Raw genomic sequence first — 11,624 nt, 5'->3', positions numbered from 1 at the left:
ATCGGAAGAGAAACTCAAATAAGACTACTTAGATTGGTAAATTGAGTGACAGGAAATTCAAATTCTAACAAAATCAAGGGAATTAAGAGATTCATTATAAACATTTAAAATAATATGTTCAGATTCCAGGAGGGAACATCAAGGAAATTGAGAACTGAGATTAAATTGGAAATTGAACAGATTCTTCTGTGAGCAAAATTGAATATAGGACTTGAGTTCACCAAGAAAACTAGCGTTGTTTTTAGTTTTAAAAGTTTTGGGACACCAGAACAACTGCCTCTGAGTTTTGAAAACTATTCTCCATTGAAAAAGCAACCAAAAGCAGCTCTATTTCAGAAGCACATCTGGTCTTGATTACCCTGGGCTCCAATAGTTCATCTTCAGCAGCCCACTTAAGACTGGAGGAACTTGCAACCCTTTTTTCATCCTGCTTTACATTCAATCAGAGGGTATTTTCCAGTGTGTCCTCACTGCATTTCACCTACACATCCACTAAAGACATTAAAGATCATAACCCAACGTGGACAACTTTTCACATCTTGGGAGCCACTTTTCAGCAAAGGTAGACATTTGTGAAGAAATTCACTGTTGTGTTCAATGTCTTTATCTGAGAAAAAGAATGTTTCAATAACAAGACCTCAAACCTGGCACAAAGCTCATAGTTGACTGGCCAGCAGTGATCCCAGTCTTACTTTATAGGCCTACCTCAAATCAATGCAGTGATATTACTAATGCTGTATCCACAAAGCAGACTGTCAGCCTTTTACTGCAGACCAACTTCCCCAGAAGTGAAGATCTAATATCACTCATTTGGCAGGTGATGTTATTCAAATGCCCTACACCAAACCTGTTAAACTTTATTCCAGGTTCCACTGTGTCAAGAGATTACAGAAAGGTAGAGAAATAATTAAAGGTGACCCTGAATGCCTCCTTGAAAATACAGGAAAACTGACTCAAACACTCACAATACAAGATGGCACTAAGAACATCAAGATTCTTCCATGGAAGTAAGAGGTACTTCCAATCATTAACTCTGTCAATCACTTCCTGCCTCATCTGTGACAGAATCTGTGGGCATCTGTTTGGCATCTCAGAATCTACAGAATTAAGAGTTGAAATAAATCATCTTCGATACTTAGAAAATGAAGCAGCTTAAGGCTGGAGGAGACAGCAAATTGGACTTCATTTACTTCTCCAAAAATGGGGGGGGGGGGGGGGGGGAGTAAATAACTTCATTCCAAGTTGTTCATTCTAGGTTAAATCTGTTGCTTAATAAGATATTAAATTTCTGTGTTCAAAGTGCTTACCCTAACACCAAAGAACTTTTTGCAAGGAATGTGAACATTTGAGATTTGGGGGGAACTACTAAAACTGAGGCTCTGAATAAATGTACAGTATTAACTTCCATCAATAACAATTGATTTCACTTCGTTTTAAAAATCATTTCAATGTAATTTAATTCCATTCTACTGAGATGTTTTTACTTAACTGAACAAAAACAAAGACAAAAGAGGACATTAGTGTGTACTTTAATAATATTAAAAACAATATATTCAGTCACCCAGATTAATATGAATAAAATACTTTTCAGAAATACATGGTTAAATTATAGCGAGAAAACTTACAAATTCACGATTTTTTATCCATTATGTACAAAGGAATCTTTAAAAAAACAAAGCATATTAAAACTAAATGCATAATGTAAATAATCATGAGATAAGTTCAGTAACCAGATTACATGAAGTAATTCCAATGAAGTCTTGATTCCATTCTGTATTTGTTTAGAATTGTGATTAATATTCTGAACTTGGGATATTTAAACTCTTGTGAGTGAGGAGACCAAGGACTGCAGGATGGAACACACTTTTCATTTTTGTTGGACCAGCATTATGTACACTGCGATAAGTTTGAGGAATTTTAATTCTGTTCTCACAATATCTTTAAGTTCAATTTCAGATTAGAAAACAGTTCCATTTCTTATCACCACCCATCTTTTAATGGTTTAATGCTAAATTATAGACACTTGTACTCAATGTTCAATATCACAATATCATTTAAATCACTATTGTTCTTACAATTATCTAGAGACTTTGATCCCACTGTTTAGGAATATGTTCTTCAAACACTGGAGATGAATTGAAAATGCACAAAACCTATGAAAGCATCACAGCATTTCCTCTTATTTAAGAAGAAAGGTATCCACTTTCCCTTTTGGACTGGTTAGGCAAAAATATGGAGCTGATAAGCAGATCTAATACGAGATTTAAAATAGTTCCATATCTATAACTCATCTAACTGTATAGCACTTATCAAAAGGAAACAAATTTTAGGAGCAATCTAATATTGCATTTGTTTATATCTCCCTTTAAATCTTAATTTTCAAAACAATATTTTAAGTCTAATCAGATGTTGAACATTTATCTGTGCAAAGTTGGGATGGTGGGATTAATATTTCTTTCTATATTAATGCCCACTGAAACTATCTGTTGAGATAAGGAGGAAGAGGAATATGGTCCTGTTTGACAGGACAAACCAATTAACTGCAGTAAGACAAAATGTGCTTCCGTTCAGCTTCTCGTGATGTCTCACAAACAGTGACTTCCTTATTGACGTGTAAAAATCCTGTGTATATGCTGACATGATCTGAACCTTTATACATTAATCCCTTCCACATAATCACTTTCTCTGGACCCCTTTAATCTTCTAACTTTTCTAAATCCCAAGATCGCTGCAACTGCATTAAGCAGATATACAATGATAGCCAGGCAGCCACAAAGACCACCGACAATATCTGCACCATGCAGACTGCAGTTAAACCCTTCGTACCCCTTACTTTTGTACTTGGCCTCTCTCTCTTTACACACTTGTGAATTGTAGCTCTCATTCAGGTGTTGGAAATAAAAATAAACTGCGGGTATATAACCAAATGCTATTGCTATATCTAAAACACATTCAATAATCATTAAGAAAGGAAATTTCCAAGGTATCCGAGCTAGGCCTAAAACTAACAAAAGGCATGCCAAAGACATCAAAGCTCCACTGTATGCCATGGTGGCAACAACTGTGGGCAGCTTTAGCTGATAAAATGCAACATCCAGTTCTTTTACTTTTTCAGCCTCCGCTCCTTGAAATCCACTATAGGCTGATCCAAATGTGTAGTAGTAGAGGCTTCCTAGGCTGGAGAGATCTGTGTAGCCCCCAGTGCCACTGTAGGAGATTGCCCCACACACCAGAATTAACAGATTCAGCAACACCTCCACCAATTGACAGAGACCTGCAACGAAACAACCAAAACACAACCAGCTATTACCTAAATGCCAGAATGTGAACTTACAACTCTTTCACTTGAAGACTGGTATCTATGGAGATCTTTTCCTAATTTGTTTCAAGTGCAAATGTGCTTTTTTTAAAGATAGGAATACAACCATCCACTTGTGTAAAGAGGAGCAGAGTTAACATTCAGGTCAACTTTTTTAACTCTGGTTCTCTCCCCACAGATGCAACCGAAGTATTTCTGGCATTTTCAGTTTTTAGTTTAGATTTCCAGTATATGCAGTTTCTTAAAATCTTCACTTATGGTCATTCCATACTATTAGAACAAAATAATGTTACCATTTCATGCACTTTATCAAGGGCCACTGGAAGCAACTTTCTGACTTTTGAATGCTTTAATAGTTATTTGTGCACAGGGAAAATCAGAAATGAAAGTACAAAAGAACCAGCAATGATTGAAATGGATTTGTACCTTCTGGGGTATTCATGAAACACAAGAGGTTCTGTAGATACTGGAAATACACATGCACACACGTGCACACACACTCACACACATGCACACACACTAAATTATGGAGGAACTCAGTAGGTCACCACTGCCAGAGTGAAACCAAACACAAACTATAAAAATAATACCTTCTATTTCTTCTGGGTGGTCAATAATCCAATGATATGAACACTGAGTTTTCCAAATATGGTAACTTGCACCTCCTAGGCTCCTTTCTCTTTCTTTCTGATCTACCCAGGTACTTCGCATTGGCTTTCCCCACCACCACCTGAGCTCCCCTCATCCACATTTGTTCCATCTGCCTCTCACTAGGACTTGTAACCTACTGGGTCAGATAGTTTGGCTCCCCTCCACAGCCACCATTCTCACCATCACTCACTCACCTGATACCATTTAACACTTTCCTTTCTTATCACATTCCAGCACTTGTGTCTCCACCTTCAGCATCGGCCTTTGTCGTTACCTCCACCGTCCCCTTCTCCCCGCTAGCTCCATCTACCCTTTTTCTTGCTCTCTCCTTTCTCTATCTCTCACCTACCATCGACCGACTGTCAATTCCAACCATTTTCCTTTCCCCCTCGTTGGCCCATCTGCCCAACATCTCCCTCCTCATGTGGTTCCATCTGTCAGCTGAGCTGTTAGTTCCTGCCTCATCTTCTTGTCTCTTTACACAGAACATCTCCTATCTACACGCTCAGTCCTGATGTAGAGTTTTGATCTGAAATGTTAATCATCCCTTTGCATCCACAGATATTGCCTGATCCACTGAATTTCTCTAGCAGTTTGTTTATGCTCTTTTCAAAATACATTTATTTTTCCAATTTTTCACAGATTTCTTTAGCTCACCAGACATATAATGCAGATGCTGGTTTATCAAATGAAGAAAGGAAGGCTTGTTTAGAGAAAATGGGTTGGGGAATATCATGGTTTGGTGTGGGAAGGGAAACCACTACTAACTGATTCAAAAAGAGAAAATGCAGAGAAAACTCAGCATTCAGGCAGCATCTGTGAGAAGTAAAACAGTTAATGTGTCATGCAGGGCCTTTATCTGAACAGGAGAAGACCAAATCAAGGTAGCTGAAGAAGTGAGAAGTTGGAGGAGGTAGATGGGGAAAACACAGGGGGCTTCTCATACCAGTCTCATACAGAAATTAGAGACTAAATGTGGCAGTTAAAATCAGATTAAAGAGGAGACACAAAACAGCAGTGTAGGGGAACAGAGGATAGGTTGAGGCAATGGAGAATGACAGGTGGTTTGATGGAGGTGTATAAGATTATGAGAGGCATAGATAGAGTGGACAACCAGAGCCTTCTGAGGTCAGCAATGGCCAATGCAAGAGGACATCTACTTAAGGTGAATGGAAGAAAGTTTAGGGGAGATGTTATAGGCTCTTTTACACCTCGAGAGTGGTGAGTGCCCGGAATTCAGTGCTGGGGGTGGCAGTAGAGGCTGATACAATAGGGACATTTAAGAGACTCTTGTATAGGAACATGGATGTTGGAAAGATGGAATGTTATGGGCTGTGTAGTAGAAAAGGGTTAGATTGATCATGGATATATAGGTCAGCACAACATCATGGGCCAAAGGGCTCCTACTGTACTATGTTCTAAGAGACTGCAGACACTGGAATCTTTAGCAGCACACAAAATCCTGGAGGAACTCAGCAGGTCAGGCAACAATTATGTTGGGAAACAGTCACTCAACATTTCGGATGAGACCCTTCATTTGGATCATTCTTTGTCAGTTCCTTTGTCTGATGTGATCTTCATCTAATTTTCAATTACCCCTGTAACTGCCGCATTCAGTCTCCAGTTTTACACTATCACAGAGATTACTTTTCTTTCATCCATTGTCCTTCCCCACCTTCTCTGCAATATCAACTAACTTGTTTCTCTCCTTCACAGTTCTGACGATGGGTCACAAACCTAAAATATTGATTGTTTCTACTTCACAGATGCTGCATGACTAATTTTGCTTTAGATTTCCAATGTTAATAGTGCTTGCTTATCATTTATTTTGCTCCCATTTGATTAGTCAGAAGCCTCACTATTCCACTGCATTTATTAGACAGACAATTAATTTTGAATGATGTGACAATGTGCCTTGAAACTTCTTTTAGTATACTCCCACCACATAGAAGAAAGGGACAATGTTGTACCTGCAATAGGGCAGGACAACACAACTTGTGTGCTTAAATAGTGCAATCACATTGTCACTGATATCCATTGCAAATTATCAATAATATATACATGCATTATTTGCTATCCCCAGGAATGGTACACAACATCAATACAAAAATGTGGAAAATTTATTCACTGCCTTATTAAGAATCTGGCTGTGTTGATTATTCCTCCTGGTAGAACCTTTATTATATTCATTCTATTACCATCTAGGAGCCTGGTAAGTGTTGTAAAACTGATAAACAAGGTGGTTAAAACCTTCATTGCCTGGGATAATGAGCTTCGGAGTTGAGATTTCATGTTACTGCTGTACAAAACGTTAGTGAGACTACAGTTAGAATATTTTGTGCAGTTCTCATTGCCATCACATCAGAAAAATGTGATAAACCCACAGAGACTACAGAAAAGATTCACAAGGATGTTGCCAGAACTGGAGTGCTTGAGTGAAAGGGACATTCTGGGCAAGCTGGGACTAGTTCCCCTGAAGTGAAGGAAGCTAAGGGGTGATCTTAACGAGATTTGTCATGTCAAGTCATGAGGGGCATTGATAAGATGGATTGTCACAGTCTTTTTCACAGGGTAGGGGAGTCTAAAACTAGACAGCATCAGTTTTAAGGTAAGGGGGGGAGAATTAAAGAGAACCTGAGAGGCATATTCACCTCCACAGAAAGGTTAATGCATATATGGAATAAGTTGCCACTTTTAAAGGACATTTGGACAGGTACATGGATAAGAAAGTTTTAGGGATATGGGTCATATGCAGGCTAATTAGAGTGAGCTCAGGAAGACCCCTTGGTTGGCATGGATGAGTTAGACCAAAGGTTTGATTCCATCCTGTATAACTCTGTGGCTCTGGATTTCATAAAACTGAAGTTAAACAAAGGAGTAAGTGTTTATGTTGTAATGAAAGGTGGTTAAGTGACTGGTGCACACAACCAGTTGAACCAGAAATGTTCCATTCTTTATGTTCTCTACGTGACTCTATGCAAAAACAATTTTGAAACGTTTTCAGTTCAAAACATATTTCAAAAGAACTATTTCAAATCAGGAAGAAGAAAAAGGTGATTCAGATAATTTTGCCCTAACAAGCATGCATTAGATCATCGAATGCATCTTTCCAACCTGGTTATTTGAACTGTTAAACTGCTGCCATACAAATACCAGCAACCTTCCGACCAAATACTTCAATTGCTGGCTCATGTGGTATTCAAACTTGGGACCCAAAATGTGATATAGCGTAGAACCAGGAATGAACTACTCAATCGAGCTACAGTATATAGCTATGGCAAAACAAATATTCTCAGTATTTTAGTACTATTCCTCTCAGTAGAAAACAGCTGTCCTTGAGAATAGTTTAAGATTAATCTCATAGCTTGTGTGTTTCTGTCAAATAAAGTACTTTTTTTTTCTTAAGTATCCAATGCTATATCGCAGTAAACAGGTTGAGAAGATTATTCATACTAACCAAGAAATATTAATCCTCAAAAACAAAACATTAATTTTAGAAATAGCCAGGAATTTTATGTTCTGCTGTACAGACCATGCAAAGTATGTAAACAGTTGAAAACAACTTCAAGGTTTATTTGTCATATAAATTAAATAAATTAGAAGCAGTTTTATTTACTTTCAAGGAAACAAATGCAAAAAATACAGAAATTAAAATCTGATGCTGAGTTTAATTTGTTCACTTATCACTTCCTGCCAGCATATAACTGGATCCTGTTATGCCACTTATCTAAATTAAAATTCTCAAACCTAATTTTGAGTCTCTCCATTTCCTAACCCTGCAATCATCTGAATTGTCCATACTCCTCCTGTACAATAACTCATTCATTTCTGAATTTAAATTTTCTGTCACCAGCACCTGTTTCCAAGACTTAAGGGAAAATGCTTTTTGCAATAATTCTCTTTCTTACTACTTTCTTTTCCCCTCTATCCTCCTTATATCCCTGTGTTTGAATAGGCTTTTGATCATCTGTCCAAACAAAGTCACATTTGTTTCACAATAGCTTTATGGAGCACCATTTTGCTAATGTTAAATGCAATATAGAAATTCTAATTCTTGTTCTGTGCAAACCTTTAGAGTTTACCATATTTAATCTACTTGTACAACCTTACCTCGATTTGTGCAGAGATAACGACACTTGTAACAATTTAGTATTCCTTCTGAATTGTCATGATTGAAGTAATGCATCTCAGATCTTTTGTCTTCAGATATGATATATTCAGGTGATACAGTTTCAGTATGGCTATTAAGAAGAAAATTACAATGTTTGTTCTGTTGTGGCCTGGAAAGTCACGCAACAAGTAAGTTATGTAGTGAAACTATTCCAAAAACATTGGCCTTAAGATATGGACTATCTATAGGTATTGGTTTAAAAACATCAGAAATTGTGTTTTGTCTATGTGAAGTCATGGTTACTGCTCCAACTCAGCTAGTGGAATTGATAGAAATTTGTTAAGATTAATTACTTGAATTGAGTATTTAATGTTAAGAATCCTTTTAAACAGGTATCCTTACATCATTACTTTTATTTTAACTTATTTTTCCCAATTGTAGTCCAGAATAACCCATTGTCTATATGACATTTCTGTTTACAACTGACATAGTTTAAGAAGAAACACTGAATTAATGTCATACTACATGTGGATGTGTTGTTTTAATCAACCTCAAACTGATGTCAACATTGAAGCTTTGGACACTACCTCACTTTTTTATTATACAATATTTCTGTTTTTGCACATTTTTAATAATCTATTCAATATAGGTAATTGATTTACTTGTTTATTGTTAGGTTTTGTTTTATTTATTTTTTCTCTCTCTGCTAGGTTATGTATTGCATTGAACTGCTGCTGCTAAGTTAACAGATTTCACGTCACATGCCGGTGATAATAAACCTGATTCTGATTATTCTGTGCTTAGACTCTCTTAAGTGTCTCAAGTACTCTACCCTACTGCCCAGCTTGCAATTTTTATCAATCATAGGTTTTCTACAGATTCAAGATCAGAGATAAGGTGGTAAAATTTATCCATTTCAGAAAAGATTAAGTTTTGATTCTTAGGTTTTCCTGCTTTGGCATGCAGGTGAAAGCAAAGACGATTACTTTGACTTCTGGTCTCTTCCATTATGTAGTGCCCATTTCATTAAACACTATTTGAACACTATTTTAACTAGCTACTACTTTTCTCTTGAATTTACACATGCTTCTTACTTTTTATGTCTGTAGACTTGGCCATCATCTGGGAGTGGGATTTCTTTTTCATGTCTGTAATTTGGCTGGTGTTTGCTATGTGATGAGTTTTCATACATTTGTGAATGATGTTCTCTTTCACGTTTGTAGTGATGGTCTCGATTCTCCCCTTTATGATATTCCCTTTCCGTTCTGTGTTCATCATTCCTCACACGATGTCCATGGTGGTGGGGATCTCTAACTCGAGATCTCTTCCCTTCATACATTTCCCTCCTCGCATCTCTTTCTGGATCCCTGTTTTGTTTCGAGTAGTCCCTTCCTCTGGTGTTTCTGCTGCCATCGTCCTGACTTTTGTGAGGACGGGAATGATTCTTATCATGTTGATCATTATGGTAGTGCTCCTTCTTACGACTATCTCGTTCAGGCAAATCTTTTGCAGCTCTGTTTTCAGGGTAGTTTGCTGGATTGGCCATCTTCTGTTGAAATAGCTGTGGGGGGGGGGGGAAAGAATATTTAAGGTATGGTAGAGTGAAGCCTCAGAAGTACAAGAATTGTGATTTACTGGGTGATGTTTCTCATATTCATTTTAAACTCACTGTGGCTACATTCTCCTGTTCCATTTAACTTCATCCAGACCCCATTGGCATGGTCTGTTTAAACTCATCGAGACCCTGTTCCCACACTTCTTTTAAACCTGCCAGTGTGGTATTTCCACATCCTGCTATTCTCAGTGACAGCTTTGTCAATTGCTAATCTTTTCATCATTTTAACAAAGATTTCCATCAAAATATTCTAGACTTCTGTAATGGGAAAAGACAAACTCCCGCAGGAACTCAGTGTGGGCCAAGCAGCTTCCATTGGGAGAAAGAAACTATGAACATTTCGGTCAAGACCCCGCATCAGGCTGATGATGGGTGGGACGCGGCCTCCTTCAGAACCATAACTATGCTGATCACCATTTTGCCTTCACAGCGAATGTAACTCTCCAACTGAACCGACTCAGCAGCTACTGTTTCACTGGGTCAGGCAACTCAGAATACTGAGGGGAAAAAAAATAGTAGATGCTGTAAATTTGAAAACAAAACCTAAATGCTGTAAATATGTAATAACAGGAATAGAAACAGCAGAAAGACTAGAGTTAACTTTTTATCCTTCCAGTTCTGACGACAGAACCTTCGTTACCTCTGGTCCTTTTCTCCCCAAGATGTTGCTGGACTTGCTCAGTGTGTCCAGCAATTCCCGTTTCTACTCGGAATACTGTTCTGTCGATCCTGTTTTTACATCGGCACTATTACTTCTAAAGTTTAAACTTCGTAGATCATTTCTGCCGGCGGTTCCAAACAAACAAAGCAGGGAAGTTGTGTTCTGAAAGTACCTAAGACTTAATGTGATCGTTTGATTCCAGCCTGCGGCACCTGTTCACGCACCACTGAAACTGACCCAATCTTCGTCCATGTGGAAACCCCTAAGTCTTCTTGTTCTTTTGACGATCCGAAGTGTGCTGATCGTACCAAAAACAAAATAATATTAACCACACCGAATATTTGGAAATCCGACACCACGGCACCTGATCGAAACTAGCTCAGGTGAAACTCGACTGCCTAAATTACAATGAGTCCTCGTCACGGTAACACCAACGACGGCTACTCCCGCGAGAAATCTTGTTGGGGAAAGTACTTACTTAGTCCGTTGAACCATAAAGGTACACCTGGAATCACACAATACAAATGATCAGTGCAGGCTAAAGATCAGAAAGCGCCAATGTATCCCGCACTTGATTTTTGTTTTAAAATGAAAATAGTAGCCTTATCTGCTAAAATCTTTCTTTAAACTACTCAAACTGTTGCGCGCATGTTTCGGAGTTTCTGTAGCGACGGCTCATCTTTCTGGACTCCTCCCCACGAACAGAAGCTAAGCCCCTCCCTCCCTCGCCCGTAAGGTTCATTCAGATGAGGTGTTGCATACGTGAGATTCAGGGAAATACGAGTCTTCTTTAGATGATGACATGAAAATCCATTTCCTGAAAGCACACATGGCGTTATTTCGTCTCTTTCCCCAAGTATTTGTAATATTTGCTAATTTACCGAACTGTCAAAAGAAAACGATTAATGCAATCAATAGAAATGACCTTAAGAGCAGGATTTAAATCTGCTGTATTCAGCCTGGCCAGTGGCTTGGTTAGGCAGGGAAACAGAAGTTCGCTACCCAGGAAGCAAAACAGAAAACCAAGCTCTGTATCTGGCGTTGAGAGGAGTAACACACGTCCTTTCTACCTCAGCTTCGTGCCGCGGATATAAATCACAAAGAAAGCAGGGTTTTAGATCTCTTGGGGTGGGGGTGACTTTGCTACTCTAAACCATCCCCGAATGAGGTTCAGGCTCCATGTACTAGAACATCCGTACTTTTTACAATTTGGATGGCAGAGTGGCTGATGGTATGTTCCAGGGGTGTCGCATCCTGCACTCCCTGA

At 38.4% G+C, this 11,624-nt stretch overlaps 1 protein-coding gene across 4 annotated transcripts; it reads right to left on the bottom strand.

The window, feature by feature from the left end:
* Window positions 1-1,513: 1,513 nt before the first annotated feature.
* Window positions 1,514-11,049, bottom strand: LOC132406892 (MARVEL domain-containing protein 3-like). Of its 4 annotated transcripts, XM_059993001.1 has the most exons (5): window positions 10,836-11,049; window positions 10,337-10,655; window positions 9,176-9,642; window positions 8,081-8,211; window positions 1,514-3,274 (listed from the first exon to the last, which is right to left on the bottom strand). In XM_059993001.1, the coding sequence occupies exons 3-5, from the start codon at window positions 9,625-9,627 to the stop codon at window positions 2,652-2,654; spliced, it is 1,206 nt and encodes a 401-aa protein (XP_059848984.1). In that variant the 5' UTR covers window positions 9,628-9,642; window positions 10,337-10,655; window positions 10,836-11,049; the 3' UTR covers window positions 1,514-2,651. The 4 variants fall into 4 exon arrangements, with proteins under 4 accessions (XP_059848984.1, XP_059848982.1, XP_059848983.1 ...); XM_059992999.1 differs by having other exon boundaries at window positions 10,337-11,049; XM_059993000.1 differs by having other exon boundaries at window positions 10,530-11,049.
* Between the last annotated feature and the right edge of the window lie 575 nt (window positions 11,050-11,624).

Source organism: Hypanus sabinus, chromosome 17 (genome assembly GCF_030144855.1).
Source record: "Hypanus sabinus isolate sHypSab1 chromosome 17, sHypSab1.hap1, whole genome shotgun sequence".
Lineage (NCBI taxonomy): Eukaryota > Metazoa > Chordata > Chondrichthyes > Myliobatiformes > Dasyatidae > Hypanus > Hypanus sabinus.
The sequence above is the reverse complement of the archived record's forward strand: the minus strand, read 5'-3'. Positions and strand labels throughout refer to the sequence as shown.